Below are 24194 nucleotides of genomic sequence, written 5' to 3' on the forward strand. Positions count from 1 at the left end.
CAGATATGTGGAGCATAAAAAGTCCACACGTTGCCTCCCTGCATGTCAGAGGAAGCGCAGTGAGATGATGCAACCGCCACAGTCGAGTTACTGTGGCTTTCCGAGACATACGGAGGCCTACTTCAATCGTTCAGACATTTTCTTTGCAAAATATTTTTCCCGTGTTCAAAGTCGCAGTTTGGCATTTTGACAACAATGCCTCTCTGCCACGTTGAGACGAGGCACATTAAATCTAAAGCTGCCTCGAGCTGGTTAGCTTAGCTCAGCAAAAGAGGAAAGTCATGCAGAATACATCAACTCTGATTTAAAGGTTTCAAGCTGGACTGATATAACTTTATTTTATTTCTTTGGAAAAATGAATCCATGAATTTCAAATTTAGATCCCAGACTGCTTTGACGCAGAGACACATTTATATTGGTATCTTCACATTCAACATGAAGTTCCAAATGAAAATGAAAATGAATTGAATTGAAATGAAAGGCCTCATATTGTAGCAAACTCACTGTTCCAGAGTCTTGCATCTCAAGCCTGTCAGTTGGTTTGCTGGAAAGTCATGCATGGGAGCAGTTCATTTTTTTTCTCCCTCCACATGTGAAACTGTGTGCGCTGAAACACAAATATGCTTTTCATGATGTCATAAAAGGCATTGATACCTCCCTCCGAGTTAGCAACAACAACCTCAGCCACCTTGTTTTTCGTCTCCTATCCACAAATCCGGAGGGAAAAATGTGTTGTAATGTGTGAGATTTTTGCACTATTAGTATTATTTTATAATTTTTTTTAAATTTAATGTATTGTTTTATTATTTCTATTTTTATGTATGTATTTTTGGTATGTTGAGTATGAAGATGATGATGATGATGATGATGATGATGATGATGATGATGTTGATGATGATGATGATGATGATTATTCTTATTATTGATAATCACAATGATATTAATAATAATACTATTATTATTACTACTGCTGCTGCTACTACTACTACTACTACTACTACTACTACTACTACTACTAATAATAATAATAATAATTGATTCGATAATGAATAACAATGATTATTGATCTTGTTGTCACTCTGCTTTGTCTTTTCCCTGTCTTCACAGGTTCAAGAGTGGCTGTGTCTGAACTGCCAGATGCAGAGGGCGCTGGGGATGGACATGACCACGCCGCGCTCAAAGAGTCAACAGCAGATCCACTCTCCTTCTCAACCGGCCAAACCAGAGCTCCAGTCTCACCCACCCTCGCCTCAGCCCGTGCCCCAGATGCAGACCCCTCCTCAGCTGCAGCCCCCGGCACAGGCCCACCCGGCGCCAGGCGCCCCCAGACAGACTGGACCGGCTGGCCCAGGTCAGCAGCAGGCCAAGATCCCCCCGGGGGCGGTGGCCCTGCCAGGCATGGCCAAGGCTCCGTCGCAGCCCGACCTGTCCCGCGGCTCTCCAGCCCACCAGCCGCCTCACCCTCGCCAGGACCAGACCCGCAGCGCCGGGAGCTCGCCCTCGCGGCAGCCGCCGCCTCCGGAGCAGACGTTCGGGAAGCTGTTTGGTTTCGGCGCCTCCCTTCTCAACCAAGCCAGTACTCTTATCTCTGAGACCACCCAACCTCAGCAACAGCCTGCAAAACAGACACCCAGACCAGGTGGGCAGCCGGGCCCGGGGCCCGGGGCAGGTAAATCCTTCGGTCCCCAGCCTGGCCAGCAGGGACCCCGAGCCCCTGGTCCGCAGCAGCAGCAGCAGCAGCCGCAGCAGCCGCAGCCGCAGCAGCCGCAGCAGCAGCAGCAGCAGCAGCAGCAGCAGCAGCAGCAGCAGCAGCAGAAACAGCCTCCCCCAGACTCTAAACCCAAACCTTGTTGTCCCCTCTGCAAGACGGGCCTCAACGTGGGCAGCACCGCGGAGCCGCCCAACTACAACAAGTGCACACAGTGTCACCAACAAGTGTGCAACATGTGTGGCTTCAACCCCACCCCGCACCTTGTCGAGGTAAGACTCTGACCAGATTTCCGGCCCTTTTCTTCCTCTTCTTCGCCTCCTCCACTTGTTGATTTTTCCAGCGACTGAACGATTTATCGAGCCGCCCGTCTGCGGAAAAATGCTGTGTCATGGTTCACTCTAATGGGTTGTTTTCATCCGTTTTGCGACCATCTGGCGTCTCAGAGTGCGCATGAATCACGATGTTTGGCTTCAGGTGCCGTTTGTTCCTTCTCTTAGGTAACTTCACGGCTCCTTTTCTATTAATTTGTGCCGCTCCTACTTTTTGCGCGGTACTTCTGCCATTCTTTGAAAACAAAGGGCCGAGAAGTACCGGAGGTTTCATGCTAATGAGACGGAACAGAATTCCCGGCGAAGAACGGCCGGCGTTTCTTTTGATTCATCTTATTGCTTTTATGCAAAACGCCTCGTGAGCCTGCGAGGTCCCTCTCTCGCCCATTTTGTGATCCGTCTTTATTCCGCTCCGTCGGTGCCTTTCACGTAGTTCTCAGAGTGAAGTCTGATGTGTGACTCATCGAGGGGTCACTCTGCCCTGAAGCTGCAAGGAAATATATATGACCAATCTACGGGAAAACTGAGCTCCATCAAGTTCAATGTAGTGCATAATCTATTGATTAGTCACATCTGTGGGTCAGCGGAGGGCGTGTTCGCACTGCCGCCGTACTCCAACGCTTGAGTAGTAGCTTTAAGCGAGCCCATCAACACTCTTTAAATATTCCAGTCAAGTGACTGATAGCAAATACGGATTTCTAACAAGCATCTGGAGGCCATTGGCACGAGAGCGGGCCGCTCACTGATCACTATGGAAACAGAGATCTTTGGTTTGCCAGCCAGGCTTCCCTTCCAAGCTGGCTGCGAAGACAAAGGGAGCCTGCGAAAACTTCCAGATTGTTGTTACAGGGATTTTTGTGAGTGAGTGCCGCCATTAGGTGCGGTGTGTTCCTGCTCCGCTGGCTGAGGTCCACGCAATCCAAACCAGGAAAGGACTTTTCTGTTGTCCTTCCATGCAAGCTGACAGTTTTTTTTTTTTTTTTTTTAAGCTCCAAAGTGGGTGAGAAGAACTATTTGGACATGGTGGGAAGTCTTTGTATTTAGGGTCTAGGCTGCTCAGCATGGCATCAGAAAACTTCATGGCATGTTTCTCGTCCTTGTCGTTTCTAAAAATATCTTTTTCCGGATTCTTCAGATTCACTTTTGCTTCTGTTATATTTCCGTCACAGCTCAAGCAGATCAGGGGGTGAGAAACGTGTAAATAATCAATGAAGGCAAATGGTTTATGCTAAAACTCTGCTCGCTGGTGCCAGGTTGGAGGCCTTCGTCCAAGATGCACCGCATTTCTCCTTCTGGTTCAGCTCGTTTCTAGATTAGACATGACAAGTTAACACTTAACTAGTTCTCAATAGTTTACGTCTCAGCAGAACACAGAGGAAAATGCTAAGGCACATTTATTTAGATTATGACATTAACTACATCTTCATGTACTGAAATAATTGAGGCAAATAAGAACTTCTTAAATCCCTGTGCATTGTGGGGGATTGTGATAAAACCACCTCAGAGTTGTTTGAGTCAGAAATTTTGGGGAAAATATCCTCAGAAAATGGGCATTTTCCGCCGCCCCGGCGACAAAGTAGCAAATAACAATAATTAATTGGAAACAAATTAGGCGGAGCTGCGTCACGGACGGAAAAATCTTCACCCCCTTTGTAATCTACGTCGAGATGACGAGTGTCGCCATTTGCGCGAGAGCGAGTGGCGGAGCGGAGGATGAGAGGAAGACAAGAGGTGATGGATTGAGGGGGAGAGAGCGAGAACGAGGGATAATGAGTGAAGGGACGCCAACTGTTTAAATTGCACAATATTTCACATCAATTAGTGCGGAAGAGTCGTACGCGGCTGCGAGTAAATAAGACGTCCTTGCTCTGGGACTTGTTCTCTCCCCCCATTGGGCTTCTTGAGAAGATTAGAAGCAGCCATGTGTCAATGTCGCCTCCCCAGAGTTTGGATTTAAATAGAACGTGTTTTCGTTGGAGTGAATGCTACTCATTCTGATTGGTTATCTGAATCACCAGCCCGATTTCTGAATCTCATGTTTTATGTCTTCTCGTCAATTAGCCGCGGTAAGTATCGTCATTCACTCATGACGGGGAATAGATTTTTTTCCCCCGTGTCCCTTTGTTGTTTTTTTTTACAGGGTTCCTGATGCGCCTCTGCTTGGCGGTTATTATAATGCGATGCGATTCGTTTTCAGGAAGGGGCTGAATTCCTCATGACGCTGTAGAGAGAAAGAGATGACAGAAAACATAGCTCATTCATTATTCAGAATGAGAGAACATTATAAATAGTTCATGCAGTGCGGCGCGTTGAGGGGGCTGTGTTTGATTCTCCATGTGGCATCAGGTCACTGTGTTTTAATGGCCCGGCGTGTTGTGTGTGTCGAGGTAAATAAGGCGCATACCGTACGCAGGTGTGTTTTGTCCGATGCACAATCTGTCTCACTTTGTCACCCTACTGCCGGCCATGTTGTTAGCTTACTTTGCTATTATACACGGCCAATGAGGCACGTGGAGGCTCCACTGTCCTCTGAATCGCAACGCAAAACAGGCAAAAGCAACTGTAATATCAGCAATTACGGCTAACGCACAAGTCAATAATGGCTCCACAGCAACGAAGTCTTCAGGCAACCTAATGAACGCTCGACGATCACGTTTCAGAGGGCAACTGTACAGTAAACACATTTACCTGCAAATCCATTGCACTCTATATAATGGGACGTGAAACTGAACACTCACACGTGCACGTGCGCACGCATGCACGCACGCCATGAGCTGCATTCTTCGTGTCATTTTTCTGCATGCTCTGCAACAAACCTGAATTGACAAGTCTGTGACTGTGCAGGTTAGATTTAAAATTGCATCTTGTCCTTTGCAATAAAATATAAGAGGGCTGCACTGAGGTCTTTAATATATTTGGGTGTAGGTGCATAAGCAGCCTGTCTTTGAAGTGCTTGCTGTATGGTATGTGTCACTGATGGGGATGTAGTAGCTGCAGCAGGGTTTGCATCCCTAGTGCAGATTAATACGTGCCACATTCAGCCTGGACGAGCGGCGACTGCGCTGACTGACTTCTTGCAATAGAAAAAAATTACACTCAGGTCTGTGAGTTGCTTTTACGGCTTCACCGGCCCTCAGCAGCCCCCCCCCCCCCCCTCCCCCTTTTCACACTGCAAACATATGCGTCCAAAACGAGCGCAGCGGCCAAAGTGATCCAAGCGCCGCAGGACCTCTGCCGCTCTCCCGCTCGGAGAAACAGTATAGATGAACATGTCACTCTCACTCTCAGACACGCTGGAAGTGTTTTCGTGGAGGTTGGCACCGGCCCCGCGTCTCCCACAGGAGCCCCGTCCAAAGCCAGATGGCTGCAGGCGTCACGCGTCCACAATCCCGCCGCGCGCTCAGCCTGGCTGCTCCCAGAGCGACGGCCGCTCCGCCGTCGCAGATTCAAACACCCACTAGGCCCTAATCAGCTGCTCGCCTCCCTTTTTCAATACCTTCATGTGCCCGCAAAAAGAAGCCTTTGTGGGTGCGGAGGCCACCGGCAGCAAGGCTGCCGTGCCTCGTGGAAATCTGCACGGATCAATGTGCGTCTGCTGAGAGACGGTGCACACTTATGTTTTCAGGATGTGTGTCAGAGTGGCGAGTGAACACGTATGAGCTGTTTTTGAAGGCTAAAATGAACAGACCTGCATTACTCACTAATTTCTCCCCTTACGTGACTGTGAAGGAGGTGGGCAATCGACGCACCTGAATGACTATGATAATAAATATCCGTTCCGTTTGTACCTAATGGTGACTAAACTGAATATTCTGTACTACAATACTGCTGTAAGAATGTACACGATGCTATGTTGAGTCATTATAAGTAACAGTAATAATTCGCTGCCTGTGTTGGCCAGGGTCTCCCTTGCCAAAGATATTTTTCATTCCCAGCGAGATGTTTCATCTGGTTAAATCAATCAATACATAGAATCCGCAATCCACTGTTTTGTAGAATTGGAACTTGATTAATTGGGGTTTTATTCACATTTATTCATTGACGTTTTGGATTTGAGAGAAAGTTTTGCCTTCGGACTTATTAGTGTAATCACATTGGTACTTTTTTTTTTTTTTTTTTTTTTAAAGTTGAGAAGTTTCCCAAACTCTTTGAAGCACATTCATGCAGATCAGACACACACCCACAAGTCCGTGGACTCAACCTTTTTGCGTTCAAACACATTAATTGGATGTTTTCACTTTGTGCTGAAACTGTGGGGAGGCCTAAATCAGTCATACTGATTTTATGAGCTATGAAACAGTTTATCGCTTTGTATGATGTGGGTGTTTGACAAGTCGTGACGGGTTTTATGTGATGTCTCTGTTGCACATCAGCACGGCTTTCGGATTTGCTGAAAAACTATTTAAGCTATAAAAAAAAAAATAAAAACCCGACCCGGCACACCACTATCTTCTTGTCCTGTCTCAGCCCATTGCCACTCTTTTGCAAGATCTCACAAGCATATTGAGAAGATAAATCTCGACTCCAATCTTATCTGCGCTTCAACTTCCACCCTGGACGTTTTTTCTACGTGAGCCCTCATCCTCTGGCGCACGCTTCCCGCGCCTCCCTCGCCTCCCTCGCCTGAGAGGACTCAGTCGGAGGCCGCCTGCCGCTGACACATTGATTGAATTGGCAATTACTCCCGGTTCAAACGTTTATGGTTGACATTACAACGCGGGCGCTCGGCCCCTCTTGTTTCTGCCTGTTGATTTAGCCGCGCCCCCCGCCCCCTTGTAATAAGACTGAGCATTTGGAGAAGGTGAACGTGAGACAAAGGCGAAAGCGACAGACAGGCAAAGTGTGTGTGTGGATGTGTGCGTGTGCGTGCCGCAGCTAATAGCCGAGTGTTTCTAAGCCGTGCTGGGGGAGTGTAGCGATCCCCCCCGAGTATAGTGCTTAACTCCGACACACCGTCGTTACGATCCACCCACACAAATAAATGCCGTTCGAGAATAGTGAGCGACGTTGCGATAATTAAACGGAGACAATGCCCCCCTCGACTTCGCCCGATAAACAACAACTCGCATTCACAAACACTCAATAGGCGTTTAATGGCCCAACAAGAGTTGCTTTTTTTTCCTCTTTTTTTTGCCGCCAAATCCCGTTTTTCGACGAGGTGGGACTGCCGCGCGCCCGCTGATTAGATTCAGCGGCGTGTTAGACAGGAGGATGATGTGCGATGCGAAGCAGCGACTCCTTCCTGTTGAGATTACGTGGTGGCACCCGGCACAGATGGCTCCCCCCCGGTTCGGAGGCTTTAGCGCCACTCGCTTTCATCTCTCTGCCGCTCTTTGCGTCTGACAGAGTGCTGCGGGCTCAACGCTGGGGTGGAGTCCTGTTCACTTTAAACTTTGCGCGTGCACATACACTGGGAAGGTGAGAACGAATGAATTCGATGCGGTTTGTTTTTAGCCCGCTGATGATCAAGCGCCCCGGAGGAAGTTCCACCATCTCCCTTTGGCTTATTTTGTGACAAAGAGACGTCAGGAGGAGTCTCTCCGTGAAGTCCCGCCGCTGTTGGTGGTGGTATTTAAACAAGGATGCCTGCAAGGTGACAGCGAACAGCACTGTCACGTCACTTTGACTGATGGGACCATCATTCAGTGCACGGCTCACTTAACCAGCCCCAGAAGGTGACAGGAGGGAGTTGTGGGATGGAAGGATACCAGGCGCAAAAATAAACCCAAATAGACTCAAAAACTGGTGACGAGCCAAACATGTCCTGGAAGATGACGTCACTAATTAGTTGATGAGCTCTGCTCCGCCTCAGATTCCCATCATTTGTTTCTTCCCATAATAATAATAATAATAATAATAATGATGATAATGCGATGAACTGGCGACTTGTCCAGGGTGTCACCCTGCCTTCGCCCTATGACAGCTGGGAGAGGCTCCAGCAGACCCCCGTGACCCTGAATAGGAATAAGCGGGTATGGAAGATGAATGAATGAATAATAATAATAATAATAATATGTTTTATTTGTAATGCACTTTACATTGAAAGAAATCTCAAAGTGCTACATAAAAACAACCACAAGGGTAAAAAAAAAAAGTAGTCGCCCTCAAGTAGTCTGGGAAGACGTTCCACACACTGGGAGCAGCAGAGCAGAAAGCCCTCATGGTGCAGAGCTTGGTCCTGTGGGCTTCTAGGAGGTAGGTGCCTGGCAAAGCGCAGGGTCCGTGAGGAGGTCTGTGGGGAGTTTTTTGAGGTCGGTTGGGGCATTTCCATGAATGCAGTGGTGAGTGAGGAGGGAGACCTCGTACTCAATCCTGAGTGGGATCGGGAGCCAGTGATTGAGGATGGGGGTGATGTGGTCGAACTTTCGCACCCTCATCAGGATCCTGGCCACGCTGTTCTGAATGCATGGAAGCCTTTTTAGGCTCTGGCCAGGGATCCCGATGAGGAGTGCATTGCTAAGGAGTGCATTTTTCCTCTTAGTTTCTCTCCACTATGTTTTTGTCCCCTGACTCAAAACTTGACTTTTAGGAAGAAAAGTCAAAGTGGAATCTTCATGGCCGTCACGTCCGAGGCCGGGATCTGCACCGCAAGCGTTTTATTCCGCCGAGCTCCCTGTGCTCATTTCTCACAAGGCGGCTCTGGGGTCAACCTCCACCTGCACCGATCAGCCCAGCTATTTAGCAGCGCGCCGTTACCATACTGAACCTGAACGGCTCCTCCGTCCGGTCTCCCCCTTTTCCCTCTGGCTGCGTCTCCGAACGGCCCCGTCCTCTCCCGCCTCATGAGCCGATGTGCTTTGAAGCCTGTAAGGGGCGGCGGCATCGGCTTAATCACCTCTTCAGAACTCATCATCTTCAAGACCTGGTGGCTATGCTGGCGAGCTTATAGCGATGCTGCAGGGGCCCCCTGTCAGCGATGTACCCCCCCATCCAGAGTCACAGAGGTGGGGCCGATCAGTCCTCCCACCGCTGCCACTGGCCGCTCCTGTCTCAACACATCACTTCACCCGCCTCCATCGATGCTCCTGCTCTCCCTTCCCTTCCCGGCACTACCTCGGGCACGCCGGTGCTGCCTAATGTCGGCATTAGAAGAGCAGGGACGGGGTTGGCTGAGTGCTATACGCTCTGAGGCTGCAAGTACTCAAAAGGCCAGAATGTGAGATTACGGAGCACAGACGTGCACTTGTATGTCAGGGCGAAAAAGGGGAAAGAAAACAACAGCAAACAGGACCCCCCCCCCACCCCCACCCCTTCCGTGAAAAAAAAAAACAACAAAAACACACACACACACAGACAGGAAGACAGTGGGTGAGCTGTACTGAAAGGGGGGCAGGAGATTCAGACACAAAATGAAAGAGATAAAGCTCACTGATCGCACAGATATTACATTTAACTCCTTGCTAATCTTCTCAGTGCCGCAGCTGTCAGGCGGCAGTTGTGATGACCAGATCAGTGAGGAGGGGGTCCCGGCCTCGATCGCCACTGGGCACATTTATTTTCAGCAATAGACAAAAGCAACAGACACACAGGGTCGTCGCCGCACTCGGTTGAAGTTGAGTTTCTCCTCGGCGAGGAACGACGGTTCGCCTGTGGCGGTGCGGTCTGCACGGCCACGACACAACAGATGAAGATTACAAGCAGTTCCCGATAGGTCAGCGTAAAGATTTACCCCCGCACACGTCCTCATTTGATTTCCTTGTTGCCTTGTAAGCAACTGCACATCGCCGAGCTAAACCGCACCAGCCCAGTGCCAATGAGGCGAATCATCCGAATCATTTCCTGTGACTGCGATGATGTCACCTCCACTAACCTCCCCTGTACGTCTCATTTAAAAAGAGAAATTGAAAATGATTTCATCGCTAGTTGTGTGGGTTTTGTATTGGATAACACCCCCCGCAACACACACTCACACACACACACACACACACACACACACACACACCCAAAGAAAAAAAACAAACAGTTACCAGCACATTCACTCCAGCCTCCGGTGGAGTGAGCACTGAATTTCCACTGAGTAAATGAGGATGTAACAGGATCATCTCTGTCCTGTGGACAATGTCAAGAGCAGAAACAAGCAGATCATTTTTTTTTTTTCAAGTGAGAGGACGTCCCACGGTGGCGAGGTTGAGGTCAGCGTCGAGCGGCGTCCGTTTCGTTTTTTTTCGTCCGTTTGCCGTCGTTTATCGACACAGGGAGGGGAGTGAAAGTGGGCCAACCCTTCCGCATCCAGGGAGTAGGAGGAGACTCGGATGCACTGTAATGATGGTGCGGCCAGAGCAGCGAGGAAAAAAACAACGGCAACACAAACAGAGTCAGTGACATCATGTTTCAGCCCAAACGCCCGCGCGCCTTCTTCTTCCTGACGTTTGAGAGGACACATTTTGAACGTGACACCTTCAAAATGGTTGAAATTGCACCCCAGAGGCAAGCCAAAGGCTGAAGCATGTAAACATCTCATCAATTCATCGGTGTATGGACACAACCTACACTGTGAAACTGCCTCTTGCTCTGGGAAAATGTCAGGAGAATCAACTGTAATCAGCGAGTTGTTGACGTCTCAAATTCAGCTCAATAATAATTGCCATGTAGCACCTGATTACGTCACCTATTTAGGAGGCAGAAACTCTCTGACAGTCAACAAAATCACTGCGCTGGCAAGCGTAAAAGTCCAAGTGATAAATTGGCCTGTGCAGTTCTGTAAGTAAACTGTAGAAATGTTCACAGTGTAATGCTGTGTGCGTTCAAGGGCAACAACAGAGCCGGCTTCTAGTGTGACACTTTTCACTGGGCGTGCTACTGCTGCTGTAGTAATATGTCTGAAAGATAAATATGATATACCAATTGCATTTGTTTGGATGCTAATTGTAGATTTGGACACAGACTTATTCATTCGTCCTGAGGACAAACCTGTGCGACTACACATCACTTGTTTTGGCACTTTTGCTGCAGCTTTATTACTGCCATGGATAATAGATGTATGTTGTATGCTGTGGCTTTGTTTTGTTTTTTCTGCTTTTCATCAAAGTTTTGCCTCGGAGGAGCTTCACAAAGCAAAGAGTGTTTCTCTGTTATCACCCGTGGCATCGCATGATGCTGCCGAAGACAAATCAGGAGTCACGTTTTTGGAGGAGCGCTTGTGTTTCACCTCATTTCATTCAGCCACACTGCAGCTCCGTCATTATACCGACATTAAGCCAAAGTGCATTAAAAACGTGAGTAGCTATTTGTAAAAGAAAATGCCTTCCACCGTGAATTAAAGCCACAGTTGAGCACTTTGGTAAAGCCGACCTTGACACATCTTGGAAGGCTGTGTGGTTGTTGCGGACTCTTGAAAAGAAGTTATGACAATCAATGTAATGAACAGGTCATGTGCTGCCTGTCTGGGTGTTTCTGAAGTGAGGTTGCAGTGGTAATAATCTAGTACATACATTCTGAAAGTGGCAAGAACAGACCTAGATAAAAACTCTCTTCCTTTCCTCTCACTTGAGAACAGCCTCAGTTTCCACAATGTATGGTGTTTAACATTCAGAGTGCAGTATGGGATGGTTGCCATCCCCAAGGTGAGATTTCACTCTGATGAATGGAGGAGGTGATCCGCAGAAGCTCCCCTAAAGATTCTCTCACAATTAAGCAAAGTGCAGGCGATGCTTTAGGATGAACATGTTCCTTCTTCAGAAGTGTAGAAGTTTAGTCACATCATGTATGGTGCAGATTTGCTATATGGTATTGCAGATACCTTATATGGTGTTACATATATGGTATCTGGTGTAGATTCAGATAACATGTAGATATCTTAACATTTTAACATATTATTCATCATAATTGTTCTTCAATATGAACATTTGTTTTCATATGAAAAGGAATCTATCTATCTATCTATCGATCTATCTATCTATCTATATTTCCATATTTCTATCTATCTCTCTGGAAACACGTATATTTTCAACTTTGGCTAACAGTGTTGTTATCAAACAAAAAACTGCAATCAGACTGTCTGAGGAATGGTAATTATATAGCATTATATGGTAGATTATTATATTTTAACCATTGGGCCTTTAATTTACCAATAAAACTTTTTGGTTTTCTACAGATGAAACCTGTTTGTGGATTAGGAAATGTAATGCAGATGATTCTGGATAGTGACAACTCAACAGTCAGATTTAGAGAGGAGAATCATTTTTGGGGATAAATTAAATTTCTTTGAAGCAGTCCTAAACATGCGCAGAGATGAGTTTGTCTTTTCCCAAAGTCAGGGTAAAAAACATTTTTGGAGATGCACAAACAGTTGGAGAAACATGTGGGGGGTGGGGTGGGAGAGAAAAAAAAGGCTACAGAATTTGTGACAAAGTGAGACTGCAGCATTTTCCTGCAGTGTTTGTCACAGCAAAAGAGGCTTAAAAGGTCAGAGGTTAACCACTTGCGTTAAGGCAAAATGATCTTTCGGGATCCCCCGGTTCTCATTGTGTGTTTAACCATCCGGCTCTCCTGCTGAGCCGGGCCTGGCGGTCCTGCCGTTGCGCCCGGGCTAAAAGGGGGCACCTGTTGCCCCGGTTGAAACAAACAGAAAATGACACACGGAGTAAATAAAGTGGAGACAACGTGAGCTGCCCTGTTCTAGCCAGAGCCCAGAGGGACAGAGGAGAAACACACAGTAATGGAAGATGATGCTTGTCCTGCAGTAAGACACCCTGACAGAAAAGGATGAGGAAACAAGGAATTTGACGTGTAAACATCAACCAGTATAAAAGAACATTTATCTTCTGTAAACACACAAGTGTTGATCTTATTTGTGCTAATTAGCTGCATTCAAATCCAGCACCGCCTGAGCTGCTGGCAGCAAGTGTGTGTGTGTGTGTGTGCGCAAGAGGGAGAGAGAGAGGGAGAGAGGGAGAGAGAGAGAGAGAGAGAGAGAGAGAGAGGGAGAGAGAATCTAAGTGAATGAATCAAACAATTGATTCAATCAATCAATCAATCAATCAATGAACACATTTCTGGATTCCATTATTGTGCTGCTCTCCACCGTCCTGAAAAAGCTCAACAATTATCTAGTTTTTCATGAGCATAACTGGATTTAAATTACACATTTTCAAAAAGATTTTGGTCCAAATTTTTTTCTATATCCTTGAAAACCCTTCAACCCTCTATTGTTATTTCTTCAGTCGAGAGATATTTTCTCACAATAGTTATATTTTGTTCATTTCTGAGAAAAAAAACACTTCATATTCAGATGTTTCAAATTTGCTAAAATTTCACATGCACAGTATATTTGTTTAAGATTCTGGGAATTTTTTTTCTTCATTACCTCAGTTCTGATTTGGAATTTTAGCTTTTTATTTTAGCTTTCTGTGCTTTAAATGTGACATTATTAAGGATGATATTGTTTTATTGTGAGGACTAATCATTAAAGGCCTACAGTGCTAAATTCAAAGGGATTTTTTGGTAAGAATACATTCTGTAATTGTTATTTTTATTATTAGCTGTTTTTTGTTGGCTAAAAACAGATTACACTTGGCCTCTAGGCACAATAAATGTGACACTCACCATGTGACCATGAGGCAGAGGGGACTCTACAAGCAATGCACATATTCTATATTTGGCCCTGCATGAGCCACGCTCATTACGACCTGATGTTTGATAGATTCGCTCTGAACGTGCTGGGCGGAGGCGGTCGCTGCACATTAGCGAGTGTGACTTCAGTGGAAGTGTCGCTTGCTCAGTGGATGATCCTTCATTTCCTCTCTAATCCAAAGGCCCCACCACGTGTCCCCATTGAAGGAGTCCCAGGGGATTGACCCACATACCTGCTGACTCTTACTGACCTGTCACAGCTGCGGCACAGCGTGGCACAACCTGGCACGGCTCGCCCGCATGGGCTCGCTCACGCTTGGCACTGCTCACTCGGCATAGTCCGCAAAGCGCCCATTCATTCAGATCAGTGCCACAAAAAGGAAACAATCAGCCTGCATGTGGATTTATCTCTTAACCAGATTAAAACAGTCAGCAGGGCTCCAAGTCTCAAAGTAAAACACATTCGCTTCTTCTGTATTTTGTTCCACCTTTGTTCATTTTCCATTCTGTGCTCTGTGGTTGCTTGAGTATTTGACTGTCTGTACGTGCATGAGTGTGTGTGTGAGTTTTCATGTTTCCAGGCACCAAACTGTGCGCAACATATTTCTCTACTCACCTTAAACTCACCTCATTAACACCTGCTTGGCAGAGTGCTCCTCATGTATGTTGTTTAATAATTCACGCTGACCCCTCCGCTCCCCTGGACTTCTATTGTTATGACATGAAAACTGTTAGAAAAGACCACGGCAGAAGGTGAAAAACAGTCCAGAGTCGATAATTAAAATGCCCTATTTCATGATTTAATCAGGCAACTACAGTAAAAAAAAAATTATAAAAAAAAAATCCTTTTGTTATTACACTCTAATAACTCTGCTATACTGTGACACAGTTAAAAATGTGTGAATATAAACACCAATCTGTACTTGTGGAAAAATATATTAGCTATGCCTTAACTTTGCCAGGATATAATATCCTGAATGGGTTTGACAGCTGCATTCTCTCACAATAGGCTTGTGGTATGAGGTTCTGGCAGCTGTGAAAAGAACCTTTACTTAGCTTGCAAATACATTTAACAGTGGAGGCTTTTACTCTCTGAAGCTCAGAAGGTCATGAAATGTTTTGTGAAAGGCGTCAAATCTGAGCAATCTGAGCTCATCTTAAATAGAGAGAAATAGAGATGTTTCATGGCATTTGTGTCAGATGATTTCACATTTCACATTATTTTCTTCTTGGAAATAGAAGTCTCTGGCAGCACCGCTGAATGCCAAAAGTACATAAGGTTTCAAGCAGGTCTGACGTCCACACGTCTTGTTGACCAGGGCACCACCCAGTAGAGAGCCTACCACCCTGCAGCAGTGAGATATCATAGAGAAACCAAAATTGAAAAGATCCCACATGTAATATTTCTTTATTTCTACTATTCTCTTTTAAGATTGCATTTAGTAATTCTTGATTACTGGGGTTGAAAAAAAAACCTCTCTATTGTTCTGCTTTCCTCCAGCCTTGTCTTTTTTTCAACAGTTTTTGCTTTCGCTGCAGCGGTTAGCCTACATCCGGAGAATAACCAATATATCCCTTTCCAGTTAAAAGCTGCTGTTGAATTATTTTTTGGAAACCTCTGCAGACATTCATATATGTAACACTCCGAGGGTGGATAGCACTTGGTGCGTGACAGTGGCTGCTTTCCTGGCAGGGAGGGCTCAGTCGTTGTACCGCCTCAGTCTCCCTCCACACCTGCGACTAGGGCCGAGTTTCTTTCTGATCCGATACTGGGTACAATTCAGGCTGGTATCAGCAATACCAGTCTGGTACTGATGCTTTGTGCAAATACCTGTGTGTTTGTTTGTTTGTGTGTGTGTGTGTGTGTGTGTGTGTGTGTGTGTGTGTGTGCAAAATCACAGAGACAAGTGATGGGGCTACTGCACCAAATGCTTCATTTTATTTAGATTAAACTATGATGAATCACTCCACATAGTTAACGCTATAGGGATACAAACACTTGCTACTTCAGAATATGAGGTGACTCAAATTGAAGTTTAATTAATATTAATGCATTCATTTGAACAACCCCAACAGCAACAGCTGTTCTACCTGGGTATTTCCTGCCTGCAGTACCGAAGGAGTCCACCGGAGACGTCTGTCTTGCCTCAGTTATTTTGCATTATGCAAGCAAGCGGAAGTAAGAAAGTAGTTTCCATCAACTATGTATCACTTCAAGATCTCAATTGTTTAGTTACTTTCCACTTTTTTCCTATTCATATTATACATTACCATAAATGACTGAAGTATCGATATTTTGATTTGAGAATCGATTTAAAGCAGCCTGCTGCTGTACATTTAGGTCAGTTTCAATGTGTAACAAAATGTATATCGACACAATATTACTATTTATATACATCTACATGTTCACATTTATATACGTTTTACACTTATGCATGTCCTGTATCTCGATATTTGAATTTGTATTTACATCTAAATTGTGAGAGCTTTGTTGTTCACCCTGCAACTCACACAGGCTCCTCTCTCTCTCTCTCTCTCTCTCTCTCTCTCTCTCTCTCTCTCCCTCTCTCTCTCTCTTTCTCTCCATTTTTCGTATTTCCTTTTCACCCCAACTGGCCAGAGCAGATGAGCGCCCTCTGGAGTCTGGATCTGCTCTGGGTTTCTTTCCACGGGGGAGTTTTTCCTGGCCTCTGTCGCTCCTAGCTCGCCCTGGGGGCCCAGTTGGGTTTTCTCTGACTGAAACAAAGCGCTTTGAGGCGCCTTTGGTTGTGATTTAGCGCTGTTGAAATGAATAAAGGCTGATAGATAGATAGATAGATAGATAGATAGATAGATAGATAGATAGATTTCAGAGCACGAAGAAAGGACGAGAGACGAGAAGTTAGCTCCTAATTCCGTGTTTCCTCATCGGCAGCGCGGCAGTGTGAGGTGCGTGTGACGACGTTAAATGGCAGCTGACATTTGTCGGTCGCAGCCTGCAGCAGCAGCAGCGGCAGCGGCAGCAGCAGCGGCAGCCTCCTGCTTCCTCCGGAGAGGGACTCTCGCTGCGACTTGACTGACAGCGCGAGAGGGGAGAGACGCCGAATGCTCTTGTTGTGTAGGCAGTGCGTCCGCGTGCGCGCGAGCGCGTGCGTACGTGGGCTTTGCTGATCGGCATATAAAAAAAAAAAACAAAAACAAAAAAAAACATTGCCGTGCGTGCGCATAAAGAGGAGGACATTCGGGGGCCAGCAGAAAGAAGAAAAAGGGACAGGTGGGTGCAGCTGTCATCGGCGGAACAAGGGCTCAGATGTTGGTGTCGAACACGCGGCCCGTTCCAAGTGCAATATTTAGCAGGATGCTCGAATCCGACTCGGAGAGAGTGTTTGTTTTCGGCTCTCTGCGCTCACGTTGCCGTGTGGGTGTGTGCGCTCCCACGGGGCCCCATATCGCGCTGTGAAATTGTGCGCTCTCTGGCTCCCTCCATGGGAAGGAGGCGTTAAAGTCCTGGTGGTCGTGTTGTCTGTGCACGTTTCAAGTCTCGCAGCCTTTACTTTTGTGCATTTTGTCCTTTATTCCAGGGTTGGGGACCAAAAAAAAAAGGGAGGCCTGTGATTTATGGCCAGAGCTCTCAGTGGAGCAGCTGAGCAATGTGACCTTTTAGTCAAGGCCTACACTGGGAAAAAACAAAAAAAAAGAAGCAAGCATTGTATTTTAAGGCGGATCACATCCGCTGGAGGTTTTCTTTTTAATCTGAAAATAGTGCTCTCTACTCTATATAAAGTGGGACAGTAGAAAATATCTACCTGGTGTTAGAATAAAAGCTGGGTCACTAAAAAAAAAAAAAAAAAAAAAAAAAAAGAGCACTCAAGAACACATTCATCCAAACAGCATATTGACAACGAAACATAAATCAGCATGTATTGATTTCAGTTCAGAAGTCTGTAAGTCATTGAAATGCCAGTGTGCGAGATGGTCCCTCAACTCAAAGATTTAGACAGTGTTCATCCTCGGCCGCTGTTGTTGCAGCTGCTGAGTTTTGTTTTCCTCTGGTTGGAGCGATCCGGCTGAGCCACGAGTGATTAAACATTAACAATGAAAACAAAAATCACTGCAGTCTGAAATGCCGTTCAGAGCAGCTCTGGACCGGCTGAACGTTCATTCTTCAGGTTTTCTGGGAACTTCGCTCCTTTCTCATTAAGTCTTTTTTATTTTTTTATTTTATTAAATCAATGAGACGTCAAAAATATCAATAGAATAATTGGAGGTTGCCTCATTTCACGATCAAAGTCGGCAGCTCCCCAGCATTTACGATTCCTCCACGTAGCATTTGGTCTCAGCCGTCATTAGTGACATGCCGTCTGGATAATTAATGCTTTCCTTGTTGCATCTCATTTAGCCCATCCCTGACAACATTTCAATGCACATGGACTGATGCACATGCCCACAGCAATGGATTTACACGCGTGCTCACATGCATGTACCCAAACACTTTGTGTAAGCGATCCGGCTGTGGCTGCGATGTCTCAGGTGGCGTCTCAGAGCGAAGAATCAATCTGAGAGGAGGATCAATCCCTCTGACCTTTTCCTCATAACTAACCTTGTAATAACCGGCAGTATTCAATCTCTCATTATTTTTGACAGGGAAAGGGCAGATTTCCGCTTCTGAGCCGACTGTCGATGGCGGCGCTCCATCTGAGTTGCAGCCCACCCAATTACGCTCTCTTTGAACTCGTCTTAATATTTACAAGATGGGATGCAAAAAAACCTCCAAACAAACAGGTTCTGTAGGAGCACCACAGAACAGCATTAAAAAAAAAAAAGTTAAAGCTATAAAATGCTGTGCTTGATTTCAGTTCATCATTTATACACTTATTAAGCTGTTAGCTTTCCATCAGCGTCAGTGAAAAATATGCCTTAATGGGTCGACCAGGATGTCTGAGAAGTAGTTGAGCTCCCATTGAATGGCTTAGGCTCCTGTTGGTTCTAGTTTTATTATTTTATGTTTGTTTGTTTAGGAACAAACAAGACATATTTTGGAATTTGATGTTTTATTTATTGAACACAATAATAATTAAAAAAAAAAGCCTCAGTCCGTTAGGTACTGTAGACGATGCAGTTAGGTCCCAAATCAGGGACACATGGGGTTGTGTGGCTGTATGTCACAGCATTGATGACCTTCAGTTGTGACAAGCCTTCGTTTTGCCAGTGATGGAGGTGAACCCCACCAAAACTGTCATTCCACCCAATTGACTGAATTGATTTATTCACAATTGCAGGCAGTTGTCTGCAAGTTGTCTAAGTTGATACCTTGTTTCAAGGGGACAGAAGATGATGATGAACATGTTGACAGTACACACGTTTAACACACTCAGAGGCAATGTAAATCACAATTGTCATTTAGAGTAATTATTTTATTATATTATCTTATTTTTTATTATTTAGGTTTTTAATGTAATTTCTAATTTCTTAAAAAAAAAAGTTTTAAAAAAAAGCTCTCTAAAATTTCTTAGATGCACAGTAAGATATTGAAGTTCAGATAACAGTAACATATTTTCCAGGAAGTTCAAAAAGGGTCCATTTGTTGTCTTACTGATCCAACGTCCAAGACCAAAATCAAAAAGCTGGATGTTGGGCGAGAGCAGCAATCAACCGCCTCGACTTGAATTGATAGATTACAGGCAGGGTTTAGTCTTGTCTCACTTCTGAGTTACAGTTCAGAGCCAAGTGCACTTTCAAGTGAGCAAACGAGCTAACCTGCTGCCATTTAATCAGGTTAGCGGCTCGTTAACGAGATGATCTCCCTGACAATCACACACAAGTGCGTGCACACATGCGCGCACAAATCGGGAGGCAGTGCCACTGAACAAAACAAACCCGCTGTCATTTATGTCCCTTTTTTTATACTCAGAGTGAACAATTAAAGGGAGAACTTTAATGTCTCAGGTGTTTGTGTTGCGCTGTTGAAGCACTGCTCTCCGGAGGGCGGTCGGAGGGGATTGGCTCAGTGAAACGGCTGCTCTGTTTTCAGTTTGCACTTTAAAAGCCCGTTTCGCAAGTGCACAGCCTGAATCTTTATGGACTTGATTTTCTCCTCGCCGTGTAGGTAGAGGTGGGAAGCGGAGCCCACAGCGCTCACTGCTGTACCAGCTAAAGCACTCTACATAAATAATTTGCTACCCCCAGCTCCTGGTTGGCTGTGCTCCTCTCTCCCACACAGCAATGTTCTGCTGATTCAGGGAAGTTTGATGGTGCCAAAAATGGCAGGGAAAGCTTTGATGGAAGACAAAAAAGGGAATTAGTGCCCTGTCAAGTGATACTCTTTGAAACATATTGACAGGGTGGTTCTAGCACGTTGGCTTCTACACGTAGCCTCTGGGGTTGCAGGTGTTTTTAGCAGCACATTTTCGACATATCATCAGCAGTGCTACCCCACCCCACCCCCCCAATCCCCTCCCCTCGTCTGCCCTGTTGTCCACCAGCACATTTCTGCCCATTTATTTATTAATTTTAAATGTGGAACAACTCGCGCAGATGGCTAGCTTGGAGTACCGCACCTGTTTATATATAGCTTCTCAGTAGAGCACTTGACAGAGATGAAAACAAAGCAAGCCCGTCTGCTTGGCATTCCTGTGCTTCCGTCCACACAGCAGATCCCTGCAGAATTCAGACATGCTTGGAAAGTTCTGTTAGCCAAAGCACATTATCATTAAAAAAAATAGAGCATCTCAGTCTTATTTGAACTGCATTCAAAAATATTGGTATTTGTGTCACATCTAATACAGGGTTGTATGCGTGTATTGTGTTATATGTGTTTGGGAATCTTGCTTCTTTTTTTTTGAGGCACTAATCACTGCTGTGATATTCACCCACACCCTCCTTCTTCTGACAGTCTCTTTTAAGCTGAAGATCTTAGTGGCTGCCCACACTATTGCAGCATTGTCCTTTCCGCATTTTCACAGTGGCCATGAGCCACATGGTGTCAGCTCTGAAAACAAGACAGTTACATCATTTCAAATCCATGTGGCATAAGGTGACTAATTGACTGAACATGAACATCGGCACAGTTGAAGGTGATAAAAACTGAACAGAGCGACCGTTGGCTGACTTGGTTTTTGACACTGTTGTAAACAGCTGATGGAATACATACTTCCTGCTCTTTTAATCCTTTTCATCCATTTCATTGTAATCAAATTAATTACAGAATGGTAAAAGGAAATGGTCATGTTTCATGATTACATTATGACCATATTGGGGGGAAAAAATGCCAGTGGACAGAGATGCTTCAATAGAATTTTAAGGTGTTTCCTCAGGGTGGCAGAGGCCTTTTAGTGAGCCAAAAGGCACAGGCGTTCCAAATAGAAACATGTGCAGCGAAAATTGCTGTAGGTAAAAAATGACTGTTGTTCTTTTCCTGTTCATCTTCACAGATAAAATAAAATGCTCTGAAAACATTTTAGGGGTAGATAGTTGTTTCCCAATTTTGTTTCGCAATGGATGAGCATGCTATCTTGTGCCGCTTTGTCTGTGGCTCTACCTACACAATGTTAGAATTACAGAAATAGAAAAAGCGTTGTTTTTGGTTCTTATTTCATCTCACTGTTTGACGGCTGTCTTCGACCAGCTCAGACACTGTGGACAGGAGGGTCGTGGGATTTCAGGGGTCATATACAAAAGACGGCAACCATCGTCTCCATGCTTGGAACTCAGCATTAAGGGTTAACCTTTTAAACAAGATGACCACACGAAACCCGAGTGTAGCACCGCAGCTCACTGCTCCCTAAAAGGGATGGGATGAAAGCGCAGAACAAATTTCACACCTTTAGGTATATGGGAATTAGTGTGAATTTAACCTTTCCCTGCAGAATTTTTCAACTCATTCCGAATGAATTCTTGTTTCTCCTCCTGCTGTTTGGCCCTCGGTGAACAACTGAACCACTGGCCTGGAGAAAATTGTGACTTCACACATCAGTTTGACTGGTGAAATGGCAAATTGGGCCTGTGTTGCGTCTTCCCATTCTAGCCAGTGAGTTAAACAGGAATTGAACATATGCACAAGGGACCTAGGAAGGAAAAAGTAATCAATTCCAATCATGAAAACCCCACACGTTCGCACCACTTTGAAAAACATCTGAACAAAGAAGCTGCCTTTGTCCTACACCCATGCGGCTTGTGGGTCTCCAGATTGACGTCCCTTTTGTGCTCTCAGATCCGCATTGTCTGGTTTTCTCTTTCTGCTGTATTACACGTTTTAATCTATCCTTTAGGTTGGTTTGGAAAGCAACTTCATGGCAGATCTCAGTATGTGAAAACTTGAGAGGCACTCTTTATTTTACTGAATATGCATGGCTCACAGTAAAATGAATTGCTATAATCTTCAAATGGACGAATCTTTGGCAAATAGGAAGAAAGTGTCTGCCTATCACACTGAATATCACATAATTTGTTTTCGTTAGAGAAAATTGTAATGCAAAAAGATTTATTGGTCAGACGGTAATTGGCAGTACAAGTGTTTATGAGGTTATTTGTTCTGTTGAATGAGTCACATGAATCTCGTCAGGCTGCAGGGCTAGATAATACACTGGGTATGATGGGGCGTTTGCGTCACCTCTCGTTTCTGCATTTGTGGCCAAAGGATAGTAATTTCTTTGCATTGAGCTGTTCCATCAATCTGCTGCATTGACCTGAAATTGAATCTGTAATGTTATCTCCTCCGTCCGAGGTGCTTTGCAGTGTCTGATCTATAACAACCTCCAAACATAGCGCTCAATTAAGGGTAAGAGGATGGATGAATCCTCCTCTGGCTGAGAGAAGCTTGGCTGCATGCAATATATAGAATATCTAAATACAACCCCTTCATAATACCTCCCCCTCTTCAGTCTAATAACAGAGGTGCTAATTTGTATTCACATAGCCCGCTTCTCGTGTTTACTTTGCTCGAGTGCTGTTGTCAAATAATTAAGTCTTCATCAAGAGATGAAAGATATAGTTTGGACAAACTTTGACATATTCAGTTGTTCGAAGGCGTCAAATTCCCTCCTTGGCTATTTCTGACCATCAATAAAACAGCAATTCATTGCTTTTCCTTATTTAGCTTTTAGCTAACGAGTCAATCAAGAAGCCCAAATCCATTCTGTTAGCCCTAATTTACACCAATTTACTCTAATTGCTGTCCTTTGTCAGCTTTTTTTTTTTCCTGTTTATTGTTTGTGTCACTGAATGTTGAAAATAAACACAGCTTGTGCAGCATCGCTCATTCTAATTCTTTATCTCTGCTTGTTTTTCAGAAGAAAGAATGGCTGTGCTTAAACTGCCAGACGCAGAGGGCTCTATCAGGAAGCTTGGGAGATATTCCTGTTGCACAGCCTACGGGATCCCCCCAGCCACCTGCTACAGCCGGTCAACAATCCCCTCAGCTGAAAGGGCCAAATCAACATTCAGGGCCTAGGCCTCCAGGTGCTCAACAGCAACAGAAAACAACGGGTCCTCAAGTAAGTGGCCCTGTCTCTCCTGTAAAACAGGCTGGGCCTGCTGCTCACACCAAGGGCCTCAGTCAAGCGTCCCCTCATATCAAGGGTTCTCCTCAACCCAAAGGTTCAGCTCAACCTCAAACACAAACAAAGGGTTCAACACAGCCCTCCGTTCAGAGTAAGGCCCCACAAATAAAAGGTCCTAATCAGTCAAATGCTCAAAGTAAGGGGCCAGTTGTGTCCGCTAACCAAACCAAGGGACCAAGTCAGGCCAAAGGGCAGACAAAGGGACTTGCCCAACCCTCTGCTCAGACTAAGGGCACCTCTCACCCTACTGGTGCCAAGTCATCTACTGCTACTGGTAAAGCACCTCCTAACAATGCAAAGCCTGCTCCCAGCCAATCAAAAGCAGCAAATACTCAGTCTAAACCCACAGGTAACAACCAAGCACGCAAACAGACACAGAGCCAGGAGAAGACTAAAGTCACAGCAAAGTCTCTCAAAGAAGATGTCAAGGCTTCACCAAAGAAGGCAGTGTCAGAGACTGTCACTTCACCAAAAGACATGAAGATATCAGAAGAAACCCAGAAGTCAAGACACCATGAAGTGAGCCACCTGCAACTTCATCGCCTTCACGTTATTCCTGATTTACCATTCAATTTGTTGTTTTTCTCTTCCCATTTTACAATTGTAATTACTTTTAAGTCACCTGAAATCACCTTTTGATCATCGTTTTTTTCATTACTCTTACATTTATTATTTATTCATTTATTTGTTTTACCATAGCCATATTATTGTGTTACATTTGTATTGAATCATCATTTTTTATTGTTTCATTTTTTTTTCACACTGTTAGTATTTGTTAGTATTTGTTTTATTGGTCAAATCTTCTGTTATAAAAACATTATGCTTTTGTCTAACTCACTTTTATATCACTAGTAAAGTTAACAGAAACTATCATAATTATAACACTACTTGTCCACATAATCATTGTTATTGCCATTGTCTCTGTGGCCATTTCTCATCTTGAAACATTCAATTTGTCAAATGTGTTTTTTAATGGCTTATTTACATCAAGTTTAATTTTTTTTTCTCACCCAACACATGATGATACAAGCATTCTAAGCATGTACG

General features: G+C 45.0%; 1 protein-coding gene across 2 annotated transcripts in view; it reads left to right on the plus strand.

Annotated features, from left to right (window-relative positions):
* The window catches only part of bsnb (bassoon (presynaptic cytomatrix protein) b), a 66200-nt gene that overhangs the window by 23423 nt on the left and 18583 nt on the right, over positions 1–24194 (plus strand). For both annotated transcript variants that reach the window (XM_076037214.1, XM_076037215.1), the window contains exons 3-4: positions 1108–1980; positions 22878–23666. In XM_076037214.1, the coding sequence (XP_075893329.1) occupies positions 1108–1980; positions 22878–23666 (1662 nt within the window). The remainder of the gene's footprint in view (positions 1–1107; positions 1981–22877; positions 23667–24194) is intronic.

The sequence above is a fragment of the Nelusetta ayraudi genome, unplaced genomic scaffold (assembly GCF_046127955.1).
Source record: "Nelusetta ayraudi isolate G7.1 ecotype Tasmania unplaced genomic scaffold, CSIRO-AGI_Nayr_v1 ptg000050l, whole genome shotgun sequence".
Lineage (NCBI taxonomy): Eukaryota > Metazoa > Chordata > Actinopteri > Tetraodontiformes > Monacanthidae > Nelusetta > Nelusetta ayraudi.